Source organism: Malus sylvestris, chromosome 12, assembly GCF_916048215.2.
Source record: "Malus sylvestris chromosome 12, drMalSylv7.2, whole genome shotgun sequence".
Taxonomy (NCBI): Eukaryota; Viridiplantae; Streptophyta; class Magnoliopsida; order Rosales; family Rosaceae; genus Malus; species Malus sylvestris.
This window is the reverse complement of record NC_062271.1, coordinates 29,644,692-29,670,224: the sequence shown is the minus strand read 5'-3', so window position 1 is coordinate 29,670,224 and position 25,533 is coordinate 29,644,692. Positions and strand designations below refer to the sequence as shown.

Genomic DNA, 25,533 nt, shown 5'->3' with positions numbered 1-25,533 from the left:
TGCCCACCACCAAATTACACCTTCCCAAATTCTCCAACCCCACAGGTTTGAAAGCTTCACAAGAGTCTTCATCTTGGAGTTTCCATGGCGGCTTGCTGCTCTTATCTTCGGTTTTCAATGCCGAGTTTGCCGAGGCTTTGTCAAATGAGGAAGCACTGGGGCAGACTGTGAGTGGTGGAGGTGGAGACTTGGAAGTAGGTGGGGTTCTTGACAGTGTTATCAGTTTTGTGACCGATAATCCTGCAGTTATCGCTGGCGGTTTCGCAGTTTTGGCGGTTCCATTGATTCTGTCTCAGGTTCTGAAGCCTCCTAAGCCGTTTGGTGTTGACTCTGCCAGAAGTGCTTATGCAAAATTGGGTGAGGAGGCCAATGCTCAGTTGCTTGATATAAGATCGCCAGCGGATTTTAGGCAGTTTGGTACTCCGGATGTCAAGGGTTTGGGGAAGAAAGCGGCGTCCTCCGGTTCTAGATTCGACGGCGGTGTCTCGCATCAGAAGAGAAGTGGCATGAACGGCGCCGATTCCATCACTAGACGCAGCCCAACAACGCCTCTCTCATGGAGCCGCGGCACCGGCTCCCCATCCGCCATCGCCGACAGCTTTGAAGAGTCTAGCTGCCCCATATCCAAGGGCAATGCTGCATATGAATCCACCAGCACCACCACTGACACCTGATACCTTGCCGTGCTCCATCTCCGTCGTCTTCGTTCCTCCTGCAAATCTCCCGTCCCGTCCGCCCTCATCCACTCCAAACTCGAGTCCCTCAAGCTCCACGTCATCACCTTCCTCGAGGAGTTCTCCGACCAGCAGCCCCAAAACGCCGGCGTTATCACCTCTTCCGTCCAAACTTCACGGCTATGCTTCTCCCGCTGCTCCAGCTTCTGTGCATCCTTGCCGTCTCTGCCGCAACGACCTCAGCCCTTGCCTTCCTCCATGCTATTCCCCATCCATATATATATATATATATATATATATATATATATATATATATATATATATACACACACACACATGTATGCCAGAAGAATAAAGAAGGGATGGTGGAGTCTTTGGTGCTCTGGCACCATGTGAAAAAAAATGGAATCTTGATTCATCATGGCACCATGTGTGAGTACCACCGAAAAAAAAAATTATATATATATATATATACAAATAAAAAAAAGGAGAAGGAATGGTGCCTCTGGCACCGCAGGAAAGTATAATAAAAAAAAAAAAAAGGGAAATCTGGATTGATCTGGCACCATACCTAAAAAAAAAAAAAAAAAAAAAATAAAGAATAAAAAAAGGGAAAGCAAGTAGGAAGGTGGGATGGTGCGGATTGCACCATGTAAATATACATATACATGTATGTACATAATATATGTATGTATATAGCAAAAAAAAAAAAAAAAAAAAATGCATCGAGAGAAATAAAGTCCGTTTTTCTTTATTTCTTTTTTGGAAATTTTACATAAATTTGCATTGTACATACATACAAAAAAAAAAAATCAAAACAAATTTACAAGAGGGGATCTTCAAGGACGTCAGGTGCCGCCTCACCACTCGGCAGAGCTCCAGAAATGAGAGGCGCTGGAGGTTGACTGTTTGAAGCCTCACCAATCGGCGGAACTCGAGGAAGAAGAGGAGCCAAAGGTTGATCATTCGGAGCTTCATTACACGGTACAGCCCCAGAAGACGAAGGCAAATGCTGCTGGAACAAACCCACAAACCTCTGATGATCAAGTAAAATCTGACCATCAGATTCTTGCATCTGGTCAATCTTCCTCTTCATGTTTGTCGCATAGCTATGTGCGAGCTTATGCAACTGTTTATTCTCCTGCTTGAGCCCTCTAATCTCCTGTTTGAGACTCATCACTTCCGCCGCCAATGATTCAACTTGACGGGTTCGAGCAAATAGGCGTTGGGCCATATTAGACACAGAACCTGCACACTGCACACTGAGAGCCAGAGAATCCTTAACAGCCAACTCATCAGACCGTTTGGAAAGTAGTCTGTTATCTCTGGGAGTGACAAGGTTTCGGCCCACCACCGCAGCGGTCATATCATTCTTCACCACCGAATCCCCAACGGTAAGAGGACCAGTAGGGGATATGAAGGATGGGCGTCATATGTTGTCTGGAGAAGGCGGGACTGCCTCTTCACCAAGGTTCAAATCGAAACGACGGTCGGAGGGTCCAGACATTTTCAAAGTGTTGAAGAAAGAAGAAATCGGACAAATCAAGATCTTAGAAGTGCAAGAAGGGAGTTTTCACAAGCGAAAATTCAAGTGTGCTTTGAAACGAACTGCATGCCTCTATAAAAAATCAGCACTCGACGGGATTTCAGAGATCGAAGAGGCGAGCTCAGAATTCGAAGAGGCCATTCAAAAATCGAAGAGTCAAGCTCGGAAATCGGAGAAGCATCTTGCTTTTCCAGACGCGTCGGCACCCATCACACGCAAACTCAGCTTTGCGGAAATCACGGGTAATTTGTCGAAGCGCCGATCCCAGATATCAAAGAGGCGCCAGTCTTTTTCAGTCGCGTCATCACCTGTCATATGCACACTCAACTTTGCGCAAATCACGGGCAATTTGTCGAAGATTTTCGGTGAAGGAGAAAGCACGTGAAAGTTTACTGTTCAATCACGCGTTAGTTGCTGACACGAGTGAAAGAATAGTACCTCTACAGGTATCAAAGAACTTCCTATAACTGTCCACCTTCACCTTCCATAGCAAGGCAGACATACAGAGCCTTTCTTCATCTCCAAAAATGCTTTCCCAACGAAGCCTCTCGAGTCATTCAATGTTCCTTATTCCTTGGGGTACATCTGCAAGCCAATGACTCCAAAGCAAAAGTATCTCATATCACCAGGGTAGAAAGCAAGAGTATCTCATATCACGCGTTCTCCCTGTCCTTTCCTTTGTCCTTGTTCTTACCTACAAAAACAAGGATAAAGAAAACAATATGCCGGAACTTCCACTCAAACTCGGGTAAGGAACTGACTGCTTGGAACCCTTCCCTGATTGCCTACCTAGCACTGCTCTCGAGTACTCGTCTCCCACTGCTGCTGTACTTCCAAAGAAGCTACCACATCTGCCTGAAGAACAGATAAGGCAAGTGAAAATGATACCTTGCAGCATGTGGAGACAAGGTGTAGAAGGAACAAGCAGAGAAGAATGCGGTCTGCACAGTCAACTCAGCAGAAGGAGTCCGAACTGAGGAACTCGAGAAGCTGCCACATCTGCCTGAAGAAACAAGCAGAGAAGAATGCAGCATGCACAGTCAACTCAGCAGAAAGAGTCTGAGATGAAGAACTCGAGAAGATGCCGCATCTGCCTGAGGACGGTGAACTTGTTTTGACCCTCAAAGTCTTGGGTCGGCTTACTAGCCGTTGTGAGCTGCACGTGCCGATTCACCACCCTTGAATCGAATCCTTAAAGATCAAGTCACCAACTGGAAGAAGAGTTCATCAATCTTGAATATCATACCGTTGACCAAACTGCTCAGGTGTGAATTAGAAAGATTGAACAAAGAAACAGGTTGTCACATTTACCTCGTGCCTGCTTACCATGTGTTCAAGTCAACCTTCAAGAATCAAGCCTCAACGACCCTTGAAGAAGTTTCCGGCCAAATTCAAGATCAAGCCTCGACGGCCATCGAGGAAATCACAAGTCCGATTCAAGATCAAGTGTCTACCACCCTTGAATCAAAACCTAGTTCAAGAATAAGCTGTGGAAAATCAACAATTGGAGGAATCCAGAAAATCCTCCAACCCAGTTCAAGATCAAAGCTATGGAAAGTCAACAAGCGCAACAAAATACGTGCCGATTCACCCACTACCACAGCCAAAGATCATCTACCACATGAAGCTCCTTGTGGTCCAATTTCAACCTTCAAGATCAAGCCTCGACAGCCCTTGAAGAAATTTCAAACAAAGTTCAAGATCAAGCCTCAACGGCCCTTAAAGAAATCTTAAGCCCAATTCAAGATCAAGCCTCAACGGCCCTTGAAGAAATCTCCAGCCCAATTCAAGATCAAGCCTCGACGGCCCTTGGATCGACGTCTACAGTAAGGGACTTCAAAACGCATCTCCTACACGCGACAAGCACATGTACACGACGCGACTTGAAGTGGGGGCATTTGTAGACATCGAAATTTCGGTAAATAAATGTTGACCGATAAGTCAAAGTTTCAACGCTCATGTATTACATAAATTTTACACGTAGCGTGTGACTCAACGAAAATTGAAATGAGTTGGAAAAGTCATCAAATAAGACACGTGTCAACACCTGGCAGAAACGACTTATTTCATCTGGAATATTATATTCAAAATTAGGCATTGGAAATTTCTATAAATACAAGCCCATTTCATTCATTTGGGGGAGGAATTCATATTACACCTTGAAGCTCTGAAGCTCTGAAACTCCAAAGCTCTCAAGCATCCAGGTTCCCGAAGAATCAAGAAAGCTCTCTTCGTTCTTCGTCCATCGCTCTTTCAAGATCAAGCCCCGACGGCCCTTGAAGAAAGCACCATCGTTCATCATCCGTTCATCCAAGATCAAGCCCCAACGGCCCTTTGGATCAACAATCATCCACCTTCAAGATCAAGCCCCGACGGCCCTTGAAGAAAGTGTTCTTCGTTCATCGTTCTTCCAAGATCAAGCCCCAACGGCCCTTTGGATCAACAAACGTCGACAAATCCACACATTCAACCGTCCTTCAAGATCAAGCCCAAAACCCCTTGAATATCCGTTCATCACTGTTCTTCAAGATCAAGCCCAAAAGCCCTTGAAGATCCGCTCAAATCCACCTTCAAAGATCAAGCCCACGGCCCTTTGAAGAAACTTCCAACTGTTCATCCAAGATCAAGCCTCGACGCCCCCCTTGGATCAACGAAACATCCACAAATCAACACCTTACGGAGATCGAATCAGAGGATCAAATTAGAGAGAGATTGTAACCCAAAATCATCAAATACAAATATTTGTTTGTGCACGTCGTTTCTTGTCTCTTTCGTTTCAGGAATTTTCCGTGTTCACAGTTGTATAATTATTCCCTAGGATAATTTTAATATGTTTAATGTTATTTATTATTTTATTTCCCTTACCATTTTCAAAGTCACTCCAGATCCATTCCAAAGCTTGAACACAAAGGGTTCCATATTTAAGGTAAGTTTACAAACTTAAATTTATATTATTGTAATTTATACAACAACAAATAAATTTGTGTGGACTCGTATGTTAATCTTTTTAAGTAATTAATACTTGCATGTTAATTTTTGTAAATAATTAAGTAATGTTAACCATTACATGTTAATTTTTTTAAGTAATTAAGTAATGTTGTATAATTATTCCCTATGATCATTTTAATATGTTTAATATTATTTATTATTTTATTTCCCTTACCATTTTCATTATCAAATTGGATTATTATTCATTAATATTAGGTTTTTTTTATTATCAAATTGGATTATTATTCTTTTATATTAGGATTATTTTTTTATCAAATTGGTGGATTATTCATTAAATTGGATTATTATCAAATTGGATTATTATTCATTAAATTGGATTATTATCAAATTGGATTATTATTCATCACTATGTTTTATATTAGGATTATTTTTTTATCAAATTGGATTATTATTCATTAAATTGGATTATTATCAAATTGGTGGATTTTTCATTAAATTGGATTATTATCAAATTGGATTATTATTATCAAATTGGATTATTATTCATCACCATGTTTTATATTAGGATTATTTTTTTATCAAATTGGTGGATTATTCATTAAATTGGATTATTATCAAATTGGATTATTATTCATTAAATTGGATTATTATCAAATTGGATTATTATTCATCACCATGTTTTATATTAGGATTTTTTTTTTATCAAATTGGATTATTATTCATTAAATTGGATTATTATCAAATTGGATTATTATTCATTAAATTGGATTATTATCAAATTGGATTATTATTCATCACCATGTTTTATATTAGGATTTTTTTTTTTATCAAATTGGTGGATTATTCATTAAATTGGATTATTATAAAATTGGATTATTATTCATTAAATTGGATTATTATCAAATTGGATTATTATTCATCACTATGTTATATATTAGGATTATTCATCACCATGTTTTATATTAGGATTTGTTTTTTATCAAATTGGTGGATTATTCATTAAATTGGATTATTATCAAATTGGATTATTATTCTTTAAATTGGATTATTATCAAATTGGATTATTATTCATCACCATGTTTTATATTAGGATTTTTTTTTTATCAAATTGGATTATTATTCATTAAATTGAATTATTATCAAATTGGATTATTATTCATTAATATTAGGTTTTATTATTCCATATTATTTGTATAATTACTTAAATTTTTACAATCATTTTCTTTACTTTGTATTTAATTCTTTTGTAGAATAACTTTATTATTTAGGTTCTCTTATTTTATCAAAAAATAATTGTCTAATTTTCATGAAAAATAAATATAGGTACGTTTAAGATGTCCAGTAAACGTGATCCAGCTTGGGAACATGGAGACCCAATAGACGGAAACAAACATGGCACAATTTGCAAATATTGTGGTCGGGTAATGAAGAGTGGCGGAGTGACACGACTGAAGTATCATCTTAGTGGATTAGATCCATCAAAAAATGTCCAACGATGCGATAATGTCCCCCCAGAAGTGAAGGCATTCATCAGCACATTATTAAAAAATAAAAAACAGCAGAAGGAAAAAATAACACAGGGAATGGAAAATATTCGAGCTGGGCTACAGGGAGAAGTCTATGGCCAAGCGGTTGACAGTGATGATGATGACGATGAGGACGAATGTGATGATGACATGGGACCTGAAGAACGACGCAGTTTGAAACAAGCATTACGTGCCTCCAAACAGTCAGCATGGGAAAAAGAACACCTTCATAAAATTCCTAATAGAGCACAAGGTTCCGGGACAAGTGGTGGTGCACAAATGAGACGGGGAGGCAGTCTTAGAGAATCACAACCAACACCACCAATAGCCCCAAGTTTATATAAGTCATCCAAAGCACGTCAAAAGAGTGTTTGAAGTTATTTCACTGGAGGTAATGTGAAGGAGGGAATGGGGTGTCTAATTAGCAAGTTCTTTATCTATGAAAATGTCCCTGCTGCAAAGGCATCATCACATCATTTCAAAAATATGGTAGTGGGATGTCAACAGGCCGGTGTTGGAGTACAACCTCCCACTCCCTATGAGATAAGAAACAAATATTTGGATATGGAGTATAAAGACATTGGCGAGTATGTTAACAAGTTGAGGTCAAAGTGGGAAACTAATGGTTGCACAATCATGTGTGACGGATGGACCGGCCTGACCAGATTATCTATCATCAACTTCATGGTATACTCCAAGGGAAAGACAATTTTTTTGAAGTCTGTTGATGCTTCAGACCATATAAAGAATTACAAGTATATTTACAAATTATTGAGGGATGTAATCATGGAGGTGGGAGAGCATAATGTTGTCCAAGTCGTGACCGACAACGGTTCTGCATTTGTCAAAGCTGGAAAAAAGTTAATGAAGCATCATAATGTGTTTTGGACATCATGTGCAGCACATTGTATTGATCTCATGTTTGAGGCAATGGGGAAGAGAGAGAATGTTGCTACTGTGGTCAAAAGAGCTAGAACGATCACAAATTATATTTACAATCACGGTTGGTTGTTGGCAAAGATGCGTGAATTTTGCAAAGGAGAAATTATTCGTCCAGCTACCACTCGATTCGCCACCAACTATATTGCATTAAACAGCCTACTCAAGAAGAAAGCAGGGTTGAAGCAACTATTCACTAGTGACGATTGGGCCAACCACAATTTCAGCCGCTCAAATACAGGTCGTATGGTGGAAAGTATAGTGCTTGATTATGCTTTTTGGACTCAAACAGAACATGTGTGTCAAGTGTTTGAACCTCTTTACAAAGTTTTACGGATCGTTGACACAGAAGTGTATCCTACTATGGGGGCAGTATATGAGTTGATGCGTGTAGTGAAGGATGAATTGGAAAGAAAACATAGTGCAAGGTGGGTCATAAAAATAATTGAAGACCGATGGTATAAAACATTATACCACGATTTGCATGCAGCAGGTATAAATTATGTCATAATTTGCAATTCATTTCTTTAGTTGCATAAGTATTATTTCTCTTATTAGAGTATGTGTTTCTTTGAACAGCATATTATTTGAATCCCCGATACCAATACAGACCCTGTGTTGGAGATGATGGTAACCTTATACGTGCTGTACATAATGTATACTCTAAATTAGACCCTGCATCACCAGCAGTTGGCCAATTTGGAAATGAGGTACACAATTACTTAAATTATAATAATTACTTTGTTGGATTAAACTAACACAATTTATTGTATTCAGCTAACATGGTTTAAAGATGCAAGAAGAACATTTGGAGAACCAACATCAGTTGTTGCTCGAACAAATATGTCTCCTAGTGAGTATAAACATATTTCACTATAAGTTTATAATAGAATTTGTTGGAGTTATTAGGCTTATCAACATTATTTTTCATTGTAGCTGAATGGTGGATCATGTATGGGACCGATGCACCAACTGTGAGAAAGTTAACAATAAAAGTATTATCACAAACAACTTTCTCATCTGCTTGTGAAAGAAATTGGAGCACATTTGCACTCATACACACAAAGCAAAGAAATAAGTTGGCTCATAGTAGCTTGGAAAAATTAGTTTATTGCTACTACAACATGAAGCTTCAAATTCGAGATAAGGAAGCAGAAATCGATCATGTCGACCGTGGTGACCCACTAGATGTGTTTGATATTGTTGGTGAAGATGATGATACGGAGGGTAACCAACTTTTTCAATGGATTAGACCTCTTCATTTAGATGATGATGAAGGCAACCCAGCTCCCAGAGTTGCTGAAGAAGCACGTAATGAAGGGATAAATGTAGAAAGAGTATTAGAGGAGGAGGTGGGATCTAGCAGCTCTGACTCTTTCGAAGAACTTTTGCACCCAAGACCAAGAAACACTGGAATTCCACCTTCTTCCAATCCTACACAACCACAACATCGTGCTGATACTAATGATAGCTCTAGTACAAGATCAGGAGACTCACCTACCACCGGAGGTGGGAATGATGAAGGACATAGTGGAGCTGGAGGTAGTGGAGCTGGAGGTAGTGGTGGTGGATATGGAAACTATTATGGACCACCACCTCCTGGATATATGAGCCCCTTCACTGGTGAGGCAAACTTCACGCATGCAACACAGGATGATGATCATGGCAGTAGGCGGGCAGGACCAGGAATTGGTGCCATAGGGAAGGACTATACTCGCAGAGAAAGAGGCAAGGGGATTTTGTCAAGTCAAGAAGATGACTCGTTATCTAGAACTTCAGACTCTGTTGGATTGGGAAGTAGTAACTACGGTTATACTCATAACCAACCATTTCCCTACCCTTCATATCCCATTCCTGTTGGGATGGAATCGAGCGACTCATGGAAACAATCCCAGACTCAATCTTCAAATAATTTTTCTTATGGACAACCTCAACCAATCTCGGATCCATATGGGTGGCATATTAACAATTACATGCAAAACTATTTTGGGGATTTATCATTTGATAACTACTCTTCACAATACACTCATTCTACACATAGAGATGATGAAGATAGTGAAAAATTTGAACCTCATAGGAACTCTATGTGGTACTAAAGTGTAAAATATTGTACTAATTCATTATATATAAATGATTATGGTGTGTTTAGACTTCTTTCATTAATTACTACATATTTTCTACACTCACAATATTTGTCAGATCGCTATATAATCAACTTGATAATGTTAAATCCATCATGCAATGCATTTCCTTCCAATTTTTTGTGATAAACTAATAGATAATTGACTAAATAAACATCCTACAAAATTTCAATAAAAATTTCCAAGTTTTTCTTACAATTTCCGTGGTTTCCATGTAATTTTTATCGATATCGATATTTTACCGATATTTCCGTGTTTTCGGACTACCGATATTTCCGATATTACCGATATTTTCTTCCTTGTGTGTGATTGAGGTGTTAATAATGTTGCAATGAGATGGTCAGCAGCAAGCATATTTACCCAAGAAATTGTTGATTACTTTATCTAAAGTTGATACCTGATCGTGATATACCATTTGATTTCATGCATGCTTTCGTGATAATATTGACGTCATTCTGGTGACGCCAACATATTGAAGTCAACTTATATGGAAAAAAAGAAGAAGACATATTGGAGTGTCATTAGGTTTATCCACAAGTATTTGTTTCCCATTTTATATTTCATTATTGACACACGCCACACGGGGCACTTACGGATCCCGCTGATAGGAGTATTGCAAAGGAAGGTAGAAATTTTCCAAGTCAACTTTGAAGAGGAAAAGGGAGAGATTGGCTACTCTTACCACTAGCGTTAGAGAATATCTACAATTTTAAGTTGAAAAGACTTACGCATAACATCTAACTGTCAACTGCTACATATATATATATATATATATATATATATTTACGTATAAACTTACAGATCTCGCACCAACGAGAACTATTGGATGAGAGAATCGAACTTGAATTAGGGTTAACCACATGCACGCCCTTACCAAATGGACCAACCCTCGTAAGCAATTTCAACAATTCAGTTTGATTTGGTTCGATTCCATTCAATCCTCAAACTAGTAAACCAATCTATTTGATGGATGTTTTTATTTGGTTATTTCTCTTCATAAACAAAATGAGCAAATATTGTGCTTCATATCATTCTCACTAATTTGGTTTAGAAAATTAGTAATTCATGAAACATTTTCTTAAAATTTAGGAAATTATTTTAATTTTATTTCTTCATTATTGTGGTCTTCTTTATTTTTTTGGGTGTGGAGGATTGTTGTAGAAGTTGGAGTTAGGTATAGACCGTTCATCTGCTTGATTATCCTTTGTGCTTCTTTTTCAAGACTTCTTTTTCAAGACTTGTGAGCAATGGTAGATCGATGAAATATATTGGGAGGAGTTCAATAAGAATAGAGAGCAAAATTTCTTTTAGGCGGAATGGCAAGCAAATTAGCATTTTATCGACTCTTGGTAGGTCTGAGGTCATTTGTCAATTCGTATTGCACACATGTCAACATCTTTCGAGCAAGCATGTCTACTGATGTCAGTAGTTTTTAAGCGAGTTTGTCGACAGATGCCAATATATGCCGAGTGAGCCTATCAACAGATGCCTATAGCAACACATACAAATGCATAAGGCTAGCAACTATCATGCCTAGGAACCATAAAGGCAATTCAAAAAACAGTTGGAGGATAGCTTTCAAGAGCATCTCAGATTTTCAAAGGCAATATCCAGCTCTTGCATGGAGGATTTCTGAGTTTGTGGAGAGGTCAAGTGACCCACCTTGTCCCAAAGTGAATTCACCCCTACTTGTGAGGACCTCTTTCGTATGATCTTTCAGATTTATCTAATAGTGAATAAACTTATAGGTTTAAATTATTCTTATTTACCGAAACATAAGGAATAATCTAAGGGAATTGTTATTAACATTTAAAAAATCTTATTCTACACTCCTCACAAGTATTTTTTAACTAATTATAGAAAGTTTGGAGTGCAAAATGAAAATTTTGGAGTGCCAATAACGATTCCCTAATCTAAACTCATAAGTTTATTCACCATTAGATAAATCTGAAGTTTCATACGAAAGACGTCTTCACAGGGCCTCAAATTAGGTGAGCAATCTTGGTACTTCACACGTTTTGTTGCTTTCTTTTCTTATAATTAAAGTATTTTCCCAACATGAAAAAAATGAAACGATCAACTCTACATTAATAGTTGAGCCAAAAAAGTGAACTTCATTAATAAATACCAAAACGTAGGCGAGTGAAATTCCTTTTCTTAACTTTTGTATTATTCTTTATAAAAAAAAAAGAACTTTATATAAATTAACTAAATTACAGAAATGAAATGAGGATTTGAACTTGAGACAAAGGGAAGTACCATATTGCCAACTCGACTAAGCTGCAAAGTACAAAAAATATTAAGATTTAATTCACCTTCTTTTAAAAGCACAAAATATTGCTACTTAGTATTATGGTCTAAAAGTATTTTTCTTCACTCGTAAGTGAGATATCTTTTGTTCGATTCACCAAAAGTGTATTTGAACCACACTATTATGACCGCCCATTGTGAGGCTTAGTCCATTCATATCTTTTATGAAAAGAAAAATTCAAAAAATATTAATTTCTTCATTCTTAATATGAAAACTATTTTATGACTTAAAAAAAGTATTTGACTCCTAAAATGAGTTCTTCCTCAAACTATTTTGTGGTCGATTTACAGAATAATAGGGCAGTTCAAATAATAATTCATTATGTAAATATATTTCTACAAAAAAAATTAATTAAAAAATCGTTTAATCAATCAATTTTAGCAAATAAATAGATGATTCGTGATGGTTTTACAAAATTCATTGAGAAGTTTTTATACAATTCAATAACTGAACGATCTCATAATTTATTAGTTTTTTGCACATATGATCTTTACATAGTTATTTACAATATAAACGGTTTTGATTATAAGTACGAAGTTTCATAAATCGACCACATAGGAAATTCAAAACTTCTACTCACATTGAGAAGCCAAGTTAATTTTATTATATTTGTCTAAGATTTTTATTGATTTTCCATTAAGAAAAAGGACTTTTCTTTCATTATTTGGAAATACTTGTGGTAAATTCCATAAAATGGTAGCTTAATCGAATTACCCCTCCTTTTGTATAGAAATATCGATGCACGGAAAAAAAAAAGTTTCGAGGAAATTACTAAGCATCCGCGTTCGAGAAAATTTCCGGATAAGGCAGGAAAACGTATAAAGCACCAACTTTGCATTCCTCTTATATATATGCAAGACACGATCACACTACCTATATATATACATATATGACCATCGCAAAGAATCAAATACCATAATACTTAGGGTTTAACGAAGCTTAATCACGAAAAATCTCCTAATTAGCAGACTGATTTTGCGATTAACAGTCGCAATTTGCTTCTAGGGTTCTCGAATTTCAGAGAGACGAAGAAAGAGGAGAGAGAGAGTACGGATAAAGGTTTGGGATTTTTGATTGAAGGGGATGGGAGGATGCTTTTCGGACGTGAGGGGAGGCAAGGACGCCGTGGGCGGAGCCCTGCCAAGGCCCACCGAACCGAACGCCAAGAACGACGGCGCTCACAACGATGCCATTGAATTCTTTTACAGGGCGCATGGTGCTTACCCGCTTTTTACGCAACTCGAGGTACAACTCCGGCACTGCTTCTGAAGGGTGATCGATTTGCCTTCAAATCCCTACTCCTACGAACCTTTGAATTTTCTAATTTCTTTGTTTTTCTGGAATTTCTATTTCATTCTTTTCTTGGAATTTCTTATTTAATTTACATATATATTGGGTTTTTCGAAATATACATATATATTAGTTATTAGTTATTTTGGCTATAAATATAACCTCACAAGATCTTATTTTATTTTATTCATACATTGAGTGCATATATTTTGAGTTTGCAAATATTATTTTGTAGTTGTATTTTGAAAATATTATTTGTCTCAATTTTTGTTTTTTTTCTTTTTATTGCAAATGTGTTTTAGTTATTGAGTTTTTTAGCATTACGAAAATGTTGCTCATTTATGATCGAAAGATCACAAATTCGAGTCGTGAAAACTTGTTTTATTGTCGTGCAGTTTAGGTTGCAGAGAAAATTGAATAATTCAGCCGATTTTACTATTATATTTTTGTTGTCGTAGAGTTTCTGCTGTTAGGTTGCAGAGAAAATTGAAAAGTTCAGTCCATTGTACTATTATATTGTTGAAGTCTTGAAGATGAAGTTTCATTCATAGTTCATTGCAAGGTGGCGTGTTACCCATGTATCCACAATACCCACTAAAATGCCAAGCGTCACAATACCCACTCATCCAAATGTTGGTGAGACTCTTGTGTTAGGCGGTCTAACCACATCCGTCTATTAACGAACACATCACGCGTTATTGACTTTCAACATATCTTCCAAACACATTATGTGAATATGCTTGTTAGTGAAATTATTAAAGTGAAAACTAAACAGTTATACGCTTGTTAGCGCAAACATCTTATTGAATGATTGGACAAGGCATGAAATATGACCGCCTGAAATAAGATTTCCCCCAATATTAAGGACCCAAGTCATATTTGGTTTACAATGTGTTCCAAATGTTTGACCAAAATACTATGTCAACTTTATGTGTATCATGTTTATTTGCATGGATGTTTCACAAGTGATTGGTGTGTTACGTGAGGCTGCATGTTGATTTGAGCCGCCTCCTTTTGGCTGAATTGAAAAATGGCCTACAGAGGGTCTCACAAACAGGACATTAGCAAATTCTCTTTTTTTTTTTGTTATGCCAATGTTGACTTGGGGACCATAAGACAAAACCTTTTTTACAATGTGTTACTTTGCTGGGTCCAAATTCCAAAAGCCTTGTTTATTTATTTCCTCTTGATTTTATCTTTCATTTTTTGTCTTGTGGCGTACTAGGAGTCATACAACCGATGTCACTTAGTGAATTAAGCTTGGTTGTTGTTTTTGTTGTTTTGTGTTAATGTTTTTCAATTTTTTGCTACAGTTATCCTTTTCAGCATCCAAGCTGCTTGATCTTGATGTCACTTCAAAGGTATGTTATCCATGTCACCTTACTTGTGATAACATAGCAGTTAAAATACTGGTTAAGTTTTATCTAAGTTAGTAACAAAGTTATTGTAACAGTGTAATCTGACCGCTACGAGTTTACTATCGAGGCTAAAAAAATCTCTGGTTTTCTTTCAGAGTGATCCTATGGTGGTTGTATACCTCAAGAAGAATGATGGTAAGCTAGAGGAACTCGGGCGAACTGAAGTCATACTGAACAATTTAAATCCGGTATGGATACAGAAAGTTTCAGTAGCTTATCAGTTCGAGATGGTGCAGAATTTGATGTAAGTTTCTCTTATTTTCTGTAGCACCTATGTTTCTGAAGATATCTTTGTAGTTTATCTGACGTTTGCTTATTTTCTTTTCTTGTGTTCTCCTCGAAGATTCCGTGTCTACGATGTTGATACACAATACCACAATGTACCTGTAAAGGTATGACGAGACTTCTTTGAATTTTTAGCGTTTCTTTTAGAACAAAAAACCTAATACAATTCATGTGTTAACCTTCTTATTTTGTTGCCTTGCAGACTCTGAATTTGAGGGATCAAGAGTTTCTTGGAGAAGGCAGTTGTATCCTTTCAGAGGTAATTCTCTTGAAATCTGTTCAGCTCATATATTTTCATTGAGCTGGTGTGATGCAGCTAAGGAAAGATATCGATATAGCTTGTAGTGGTTTCCTTTATTTAATCATATGCAAAACCGTTGGCCAAAATGTATTGAAATAGGTACCTAATTTACAGTTTGCTGTGTACTCTCTTTTCTGACGGCAGATTGTGACTAAACAAAATCGAAGTTTAACATTGACTCTGAAAGGCAAAAACGGGCTTGGAGGTTTGAGAAACTTTGGAACACTCACCGTGCATGCCGAGGAAACTATTGCTTCTAGGAGTGCTGTAGAGATTAAATTCCGCTGTGCCCACTTGGACAACAAAGATCTGTTTTCTAAAAGCGTATGCATTTCAAAGAAGCTTCGTGCGATCTTTTTACTTGTATATACAAATTTCTTATATTGTATGATTCTTAGGTTTCTCTTCCCGATTCTTCACTTCAGGATCCTTTCTTAAGAATATCAAGAACTGTTGAGACTGGGGGTTCTATTCCAATTTGCAAGACTGAGGTGGTGGATAACAATTTAAACCCGACCTGGAAACCATTATGCCTGAGTATGCAACAGTTCGGAAGCAAGGTAAGCTTGTGAATTATTGCTTGGTTACCTGTTAAATTAGAGTATATAAATTTTGGTAATTGAGAAATACCATAGAGAGATCATATAACTTTCTTCAATTTGATGCAGGACACCCCACTGGTTATTGAGTGTTTTGATTTCAACAGCAATGGCAACCACATTCTTATTGGGTAATTATTGATTGGTTCCAACTCTTTATTTTGTTACTTATTGCATGATATCATTGTTTTGTGCCTGGAACACAAAAAAATGAAGGTTTTGAAATTAACCTCTCTATTCGTTTTACTCAGGAAACTCCAAAAATCAGTTGCAGACCTTGAAAAACTATTCAAAGAAAAAAGTGGGGTGAACTTTTTTATTCCATCTTCTCGTGCGGGTCATGAAAAGGTATTTATTCAATCTTGCAGTGTCCAATTCCTTAGTATATCATGTCAATTTGAATTTACTCACGTTTGCTTTGTAATATGCTAATGTAGGTTTTGAAGGGTCAGCTATTTGTGGATCAATTTTGTGAGAAAGAACAATTCAGCTTTGTTGACTATATATCTAGTGGATTTGAGCTTAACTTCATGGTTGCAGTTGATTTTACAGGTAAGTAATGTCAGATAGTCTAGTAATTTAATTCATTCTTCATTCTGCAAAAGTTCATGGGTTTGATATATTTTCTTGTTTCGAATATTAAATTTTGTCCAGGTTCAAATGGAGATCCTAGAAAGCCCGAGTCTTTGCACTATATTGATCCTTATGGCCGGCTGAATTCTTACCAGCAGGTAAGCATGTGCTTCAATAGGGATAGTTCTATCTTATCCACCATATTCTTTTTGCAGACGTGTATTGAGTTCGTACATAATTAAGGTTATTTGTTCTCGAGCTTTTGGTGTTATGGGTACTTTTCTGTTCGATATTTAGCGAAAGCGTATTGATTGATTAGATGTTGTCATTTGCAGGCTATAACAGAAGTAGGACAAGTCATTCAGTTCTACGATGCTGATAAGAGTTTTCCTGCTTGGGGCTTTGGAGGAAGGACGGCTAATGGAACTGTATCACACTGCTTCAACTTGAATGGAAATGCAAGTGAATCTGAGGTAAAGGAGTAGTTTAACTCTTTGCAATGCTCTTTTACCCTTTGTTTGCAATCTTATTCAACACACCTGAACTATATTTTGTTTAACCATCTCAGTAAATTCAATCGTGTCATTTATTTAACAGGTTGTCGGAGTTGAAGGCATAATGGCTGCTTATGCCAATGCTCTACGCAATGTTGCTCTGTCAGGACCGACGTTGTTTGGCCAAGTGGTTAACAGGGCTGCTGAAATTGCCGCCAGGTCCCTCTCGTCCAACAACAACAAGTACTACGTCTTGCTCATTATAACGGTAAGAGCATGACGAATTCAAATTGAATTTTTAACTCCTCGGTTCTTTGTTTTACCAAAAATGATAATATAAATGCCATCTTGTTTTCTAGGATGGAATCCTCACTGACCTTCAAGAAACAAAAGATGCTTTGGTGAGGGCATCTAATCTTCCTCTATCAATCCTCATCGTTGGAGTTGGTAATGCGGATTTCAAACAAATGGAGGTAACACTTGTGCTTATTCAGGATTTTCACATACTGGTTTTTGATTTCTGCATATCGTGAAGTTTCGTCTGAATCCTTTGTATTTGGCAGATCCTTGACGCTGACAACGGGCAACGATTAGAAAGTTCTACAGGTCGCATAGCTACGCGTGACATTGTCCAGTTCGTTCCAATGAGAGATGTGCAGAGTAAGTATCCATGACCTCCATTTCTCCTTCTAAACATCCATTGTACCTTTAGGTGCACGTCAACATCGTGTGATGCGAAGTTACTAGAACTGAGTTCAGACTTTCTTTCATCCTGTACTAATTTGGCAATCTGTGGGGTTTGTAACTTGTAAGCAGGTGGACAGATTTCTGTTGTTCAAGGTCTTCTGGAAGAGCTGCCCGGACAGTTTTTGAGTTACATGCGTTCCATGGACATCAAGCCGCCCACCATCAATGCCGCTGCCCAAGCATCACCTGCCTTAGAAATTCTATGACAAATCTTTTCCGGGACAAAAAATGTTTAGTTAGTTAAGGATGGTTTTGGAATCCATTGGGAAAAATAGAGAGAGGCCACATTAACGATGGCAAATCTTTGCACCCATGTAAAGGGACATCACAAATACCATGTAGTATCGAGCATTCATGCTAATGCAGTGTGATATGTGGATATGAATGCTCGATACTACAACAACGCATTTGATATTACAAAGCATTTCATTGGTTGATAAACGTGAAATTCAAGAATCTATCAGAAAACTATAAAATCTCTAAATTTCGATCTTTCTTGCAGTCCAAGCATCTGCCTCAATGATTTTTGGCATGATTAAAAGTTTTCATGACAACTAACAATGCTTATGACTACGGTTGACAAGAAAATGAAAGTACTCATGTATTATAAAAGTGTTTTTTGAAAAAGTGCGCATGAAATGCTTCTTCAGAAATTATTTCCAAGTGATTTGTTTGTAAGTTGCGAATGAGTCCTAAAAATTTTTTGAATTTTAATATAATGCTTGCGCAAAAGTACTTAAAAAAAATTCTGACTGAGTCCTTAGTGAAAATTGAGCAAAGATTGTGCGTCATATCATTCTCATTGATTTGGTTTGGAAAATTAGTAATTCATGAAACATATTCTTAAAATTTAGGAAATTATTTTAATTTTATTTCTTCATTATTGTGGTCTTATTTATTTATTTTTTTGGTGTGGAGGATTGTCGTTGAAGTTGGAGTTAGGTATAGACCGCTCATCTGCTTTTGATTATCCTTTGTGCTGTGCTCACCTAAAGCTTCATTTTCAAGACTTGTGAGCAATGGTAGATTGATGAAATATATTGGGAGGGGTTCAATAAGAATAGCGAGCAATTTTTTTTTTTTAGGCGGAATGGCAAGCAAATTAGTATTTTATCGAGTCTTAGTAGGCCTTAGGTCATTTGTTAATTCGTATTGCACACATGTCAACATTTTTCGCACAAGCATGTCTACTAACGTCAATAGTTTTTTAGCGAACTTGCCGACATATGCCAATATATGACGAGTGAGCCTATCGACAGATGCCTATAGCAACACATACAAAGGCATAAAGTTAGCAACTATCATGCATGGGAACCATAAAGGCAATTCAAAAAGCAGTTGGAAGATAGTTTTCAAGAGCATCTCATATTTTCAAAGGCAGTACCCATCTCTTGCAGGGAGGATTTCTGAGTTTTTGGAGCTCAAGCGACCCACCTTGTCCCAAAGTGAATTCGTCCCTACTTGAGAGAACTTCTTTCGTATGAACTTTCAGATTTATCTAATAGTGAATAAACTTATGAGTTTAGATTATTCCTATTTACCAAAATATAAGGAATGAGAGGTCGCACTTGGTGCGATGGCAAGTGCCTTCGCCCATGAGCGGTAGGTCTTGGGTTCGAGACTTGGGAGCAGCCTCTCCATAAATGGGGGTAAGGCTAGCCGACATTCACCTCTCCCAGACCCTGCATAAAGCGGGAGCCTTGTGCACTGGGTACGACCAAAATATAAGGAATAATCTAAACCCATAAGTTTATTCACCATTAGATAAATCTGAAGGTTCATACAAAAGACGTCATCACAGGGTCTCCAATTAGGTGAGCAATCCTAGTACTTAGGTGAGCAGTCTTGGTACTTCACATGTTTTGTTGCTTCCTTTTCTTATAATTAAAGCATTTTCCCAACATGAAAAAAAAGAAACGATCAACTCTATATCTATATATAAAGCCAATGAAAAAGGTGAATAGTGATTTTGGTGTCACCAAATTTCAACAAAAAAAAAAGTTGGTACTGCTGAAGGTTGACAGCATTGTTTTTGACAGAACAGTATGTTAGCTTTTGCCTTGGCAAGTTTAGGTTATGAATTGTAGCTCACTCTGTTTGATAAAGGGGAATGATTTCCGTGCACTTTTTTTTCAATTTTGCAGACCATTACAGAGAGAGAAAATGAGTTTACGGAAACCACTTCTCATTGATAAATGCTGTGTCTACTTGTTGTAGGGTGCGTAATGCGTTCATATGAGGAAGTGGGCTTTTTGGATACAAAAGTTTTAGTGGTGGACTTGATATCTCAAGAAAAGTCACGTACAAATAATGATCTCGATTTTGGTAAATGTTGTTACATTTACAGAGATTTATTTATTTTTAATGTATAATTCAATTATTTAGTAATTATTGAACGGATGAAATTAATTATTGAACGGCTGGATTAGAATGAAAATTTGAAAGTAACCTCTTATATTTGGCCACGTGTCAAGTACATTGGAAGTAACCATCGTGGTGGGTCCCACACTCTCCTAGCTAGGTGAGCGTGATGTCAACGCCATGTATTTAGATCAAGACTCATAAGCGACTGGTGAGCCTTGGACCCAAAAACAAGTAGATGTGTGTGTTTTGGGTTGGATTTGAGACCTAGTTATGTCAATTTAACATAGATGAAAATACTCTACAATTCCCTTTCTACAATTCACTGTGTGAATATACATGACGAACAAGGACGGCATGGGAAACATGCTCACAAGACATGAGACCAACTTCATAACACTGAGTAATTTTAATTGTAGTATTTTGTACTAATGATACAACTCTCATGTAAAAAAAAGTTTACGCGTAAAATTTATGCTTACGCGTAAAATTTATATCATTGACAATAAACGTTTATTTTCCGCGAGGTTGTCGTTTGATGACTTCACCACGTGTAAGGTGCATGGGAGTCGTGCATGCAAATGCAGTCACAATTTCGTTCACCATGGAAAATACTAATCAATTCCGATGCTTGTTGGAATATCAACAACTTCAAAACTTACCCTCAATGTTTCCGGTCTTTCCAGCACATTCCTGCATCATAACTCTCTCTCTCTCTCTCTCTCTCTCTCTCTATGTATATATATAGAAGAGAATCTTTTTAAAGCATTTTCGATACAAATTTACTAGTTGGTGGGTTGTTGGAACTTGGACCGGTATCGTAAATTGCAATCAAAAAGTGAAATTGGTCGGACTTGGATTCTCTGCCCTCCCAATTCGGTGCCCTCACTGTGCCTTCCTGTTTGTGTGGTCACGGTTAAGCCATATCAATATTTTATATTACTATTTTTTTTTTGTCTTATTATTTTTATAAAAAATAATATAAAATGTTAACATGGATTAACCGTGACCACATAAAACAGGAGGGTACGGGAAGGATACCGAAATGGGAGGGTAGAGAATCCAAGTCCAAATTGGTCTCCGCCTAGTCAGTCAATCGTCAAACCACAACCTTTTCCACATACATGTATGTGAAGAATGTTCATTATTTCATATTATAATACATTTTCCAAGCAATTAACCATAAATATTTAAAATAATAATGCAGCTAATTAAGCTAATGTAGTATATTACAAAGAAGAAGATCCTTTCACTTTATGAGGATTCTAAGAGCTGGTTTGGTATTGCTATACTTTGAAAAAAGCTGCTGTGAGAATAAGCGGTTGTGCTGTGAGAATAAGCGGCTGTGAAATATCAGCAGAGTGTTTGGTAAATTTTTTTGTAAAAGTGCTTTTGGAAAAAAAACAGTTTGATAGTGGGTCTTTTCATTAAAAGAGCACTGTAGCTCCATGTGCTTTGAAAAAAAGCCAGTTTTCCAAAGCTGCAAATAGCAGCTTCAGCTTTTTCCTTTAATTTCAGCTTATTCTCACAGCAGCTTCCAAAATAAGCCATTTTTTTTCAGTTTACCAAACACCTAAAACCCTCACAGATTTTTTTCATGGGTGCTTTTTGTTTAAGCACCTCACTCCCAAACCACCTCTAAGGATCCCTACATTCTAGCTGGTCATCGTATATCGTGTAGTCAGTTTTTGTCATGTATTTTTTGTGTTTAATTTTAAATAAAAAAAAGGTTAAATAATTTATAACATCACGATACACAATGAATGGTTAAAATGTGAAGATCCCTCGATCCCCACAATTTGGATCCGAATGGGATCCAAATCCTATTTATACATGAAGTGATATTTTGTGTGATCTATATTTCACATTGTATTTAAACAATCTAAACTTGTACACACATGCAGAGGCGGATGCACATTAGAACCAAGTGATCTCAGGACCATTTGAAGTCTAGAAAATATACATGCGAACGTCTTCCAACAACCCTCCGTATTTGGCACGTGTCTTTTTGTGCCCACCAAATATTTGATGTAATGTTTGCTATACATGTCTCAACAAGTTGCCCTGACATCACTTGACAAATTCTCTCGATATCACTTATCAAATTGTTTCGGCATATGTCGATATGTGTTGACATCTACGCAACATAGTTAGCTGACGACAACAAACCCATTAGTATTCCATGAAGTACCTCAGTAAATAAACTAAATTTTTTGCATGTTTCTCGCTTTGTTTCTGTCTAAAAACTTGAACGTTTAACATTGAAATTTCCTAAAGTCTAAATCTTGAATCTGTCCCTGCACGTATGTACGTGTGATTGAGATTTTAAAAATGTTGCAATGAGATGGTCAGCAGCAAGCATATTTACCCAATAAATTCACCTCTCCCAGACCTTGCGTAAAGCGGGAGCCTTGTGCACTGGGTACGACCTTTTTTTTATCTAAAGTTGATACCTGATCGTGATATACCATTTGATTTCATGCATGCTTTCGTGATAATATTGACGTCATTCTGGTGACGCCAACTAAACCGTTGTAAGAAGTCTTATCTAAATAATTTGCTATGGACTAAGCTTGATCCATAAACATTTTGAAGTCAACTTCTATGAAAAAGAAAAAAGAAGGACATATTGGAGTCGAGTCATTAGGTTTATCCACAAGTATTTGTTTCCCAATATTTTATATTGCATTATTGGCACACTCCATAAGCCACAGTAGTATGAATGGGACAGGAACTCCTCGACCTCTTTGAAGAAGAAAGGGAAGAGATTGGCTACTCTTACCCCGACAGGAGTATTGCAAGGGAAGGTAGAAATTTTCCAAGTCAACTTTGAAGAAGAAAGAGAGAGATTAGCTACTCTTACTATCAGCGTTAGAGAATATCTACAATTTTAAGTCGAAAAGATTTACGCATAACATCTAACTGTCAGCTGCTACATATATAGATTTACGTATGAACTTACAGATCTTGCACCAATGAGAACTATTGGATGAGAGAATCGAACTTGGATTAGGGTTAATCACATGCACGCCCTTACCAAATGGACCAACCCTTGTAAGCAATTTCAACAATTCAATTTGATTTGGTTCGATTCCATTCAATCCTCAAACTAGTAAACCAATCTATTTGATGGATGTTTTTATTTTGTTATTTCTCTTCATAAACAAATTGAGAAAATATTGTGCTTCATATCATTCTCACTAATTTGGTTTAGAAAATTAGTAATTCATGAAACATTTTCTTAAAATTTAGGAAATTATTTTAATTGTATTTCTTCATTATTGTGGTCTTATTTATTTTTTTGGGTGTGGACTGTGGAGGATTGTTGTTGAAGTTGGAGTTAGGTATAGACCGTTCATCTGCTTGATTATCCCTTGTGCTTGCTCACCTAAAGCTTCATTTTCAAGACTTGTGAGCAATGGTAGATCGATGAAATATATTGGGAGGAGTTCAATAAGAATAGCGAGCAAAATTTCTTTTAGGCGGAATGGCAAGCAAATTAGCATTTTATCGAGCCTTGATAGGTTTGAGGTCATTTGTCGATTCGTATTGCACACATGTCAACATCTTTCGTGCAAGCATGTCTACTGATGTCAGTAGTTTTTGAGCGAGTTTGTCGATAGATGCCAATATATGCCGAGTGAGCCCATCGATAGATGGCTATAGCAACACATACAAATGCATAAGGCTAGCAACTATCATGCCTAGGAACCATAAAGGCAATTCAAAAAGCAGTTGGAGGATAGCTTTCACGAGCATCTGAGATTTTCAAAGGCAATATCCAACTCTTGCATGGAGGATTTCTGAGTTTGTGGAGGTCAAGTGACCCACCTTGCCCCAAAGTGAATTCACCCCTACTTGTGAGGACCTCTTTCGTATGAACTTTCAGATTTATCTAATAGTGAATAAACTTATGGGTTTAGATTATTCTTATTTACCAAAACATAAGGAATAATCTAAGGGAATTGTTATTAACACTTCAAAAATCTCATTCTACACTCCTCACAAGTGTAATTTTTTTACTAAATATAGAAAGTTTAGAGTGTAAAATGAGATTTTTGAAGTGACAATAATAATTCTTTAATCTAAACTCAGAAGTTTATTCACCATTAGATAAATATGAAGGTTCACACGAAAGACGTCTTCATAGGGGGGCTCAAATTAGGTGAGCAATCTTGGGACTTCACACGTTTTGTTGCTTCCTTTTCTTATAATTAAAGTATTTTCCCAACATGAAAAAAAAATAATGAAACGATCAACTCTACATTAATAGTTAAGCCAAAAAAGTGAACTTCATTGGTAAATACCAAAACGTAGGCGAGTGAAATTCCTTTTCTTAACTTTTGTATTATTCTTTATAAATAAATAAAATAAGAACTTATGTTTTGACAAAAAATAAAATCTTTTATATAAATTAACTAAATTACAGAAATGAAATGAGGATTTGAACTTGAGACAAAGGGAAGTACCATATTGCCAACTCGACTAAGCTGCAAAGTACAAAAAATATTAAGATTTAATTCACCTTCTTTTAAAAGCACAAAATATTGCTACTTAGTACTATGGTATAAGAGTATTTTTCTTCACTTGTAAGTGAGATGTCTTATATTCGATTCGTCAAAAGTGTATTTGAACAACACTATTATGGCCGTCCATTGTGAGACTTAGTCCATTCATATTGTTTATTAAAAGAAAAATTAAAAAAATATTAATTTCTTCATTCTTAATATGAAAACTATTTTATGACTTAAAAAAAAGTATAAAATGGGTTTGACTCCTAAAATGAGTTCTTCCTCAAAATATTTTGTGGTCAATTTACAGAATAATAGAGCAGTTCATATAATAATTCATTATGTAAAAATATTTCTACAAAAAAAATTAATGAAAAAATCGTTTAGTCAATCAATTTTAGCAAATAAATAGACGGTTCATGATTCTTTTATGAAATTCATTCAGAAGTTTTTATATAATTCAATAATTGAACGATCTCATAATTTATTAATTTTTTGCACATATGATCTTTACGTAGTTATTTACAATATAAACAATTCTGATTATAAGTATGAAGTCTTGTAAATCGATCACGTAGGAAATTCAAAACTTCTATTCACATTGAGAAGCTAAGTTAATTTTATTATATTTGTCTAAGATTTTTATTGATTTTCCATTACAAAAAAGACTTTTCTTTGATTATTTGGAAATACTTGAAGGAAATTCCATAAAATAGTAGCTTAATCGAACTCTTATTCTCCTAATATAAAATATTGACGCAGTAAAAAAAAAATTCCATAAAGTGAAGCTTCGAGAAATCCGCGTTCGAGAAAATTTCCGGATAAGGCTGGATAACGTACAAAGCTTTGCATTCCTCTTATATATATA

The 25,533-nt window shown here is 36.5% G+C and overlaps 1 protein-coding gene across 7 annotated transcripts; it reads left to right on the top strand.

The window, feature by feature from the left end:
* The first annotated feature begins 12,962 nt into the window (after positions 1–12,962).
* LOC126593849 (protein BONZAI 3-like) lies at positions 12,963–18,285 on the top strand. Of its 7 annotated transcripts, none has more exons than XM_050259994.1 (16): positions 12,963–13,331; positions 14,690–14,737; positions 14,830–15,038; positions 15,138–15,186; positions 15,282–15,338; positions 15,525–15,704; positions 15,779–15,940; positions 16,049–16,110; positions 16,231–16,327; positions 16,417–16,531; positions 16,634–16,710; positions 16,888–17,025; positions 17,150–17,314; positions 17,406–17,519; positions 17,610–17,706; positions 17,863–18,285. In XM_050259994.1, the coding sequence occupies exons 1-16, from the start codon at positions 13,170–13,172 to the stop codon at positions 17,997–17,999; spliced, it is 1,869 nt and encodes a 622-aa protein (XP_050115951.1). In that variant the 5' UTR covers positions 12,963–13,169; the 3' UTR covers positions 18,000–18,285. The 7 variants fall into 7 exon arrangements, with proteins under 7 accessions (XP_050115951.1, XP_050115950.1, XP_050115952.1 ...); XM_050259993.1 differs by having other exon boundaries at positions 17,860–18,285; XM_050259995.1 differs by having other exon boundaries at positions 12,964–13,331; positions 15,806–15,940; positions 17,860–18,285.
* Positions 18,286–25,533: the final 7,248 nt, after the last annotated feature.

What these genes read in the sequence shown, in the direction of transcription:
- LOC126593849 (XM_050259993.1), top strand. Translation starts at nt 13,170, where the DNA reads ATGGGAGGATGCTTTTCGGACGTGAGGGGAGGCAAGGACGCCGTGGGC. An exon ending in GAAATGCAAGTGAATCTGAG is followed by an intron (nt 17,026 to 17,149) that starts GTAAAGGAGTAG and finishes TTTATTTAACAG; the next exon opens with GTTGTCGGAGTTGAAGGCAT. An exon ending in ACGTCTTGCTCATTATAACG is followed by an intron (nt 17,315 to 17,405) that starts GTAAGAGCATGA and finishes CTTGTTTTCTAG; the next exon opens with GATGGAATCCTCACTGACCT.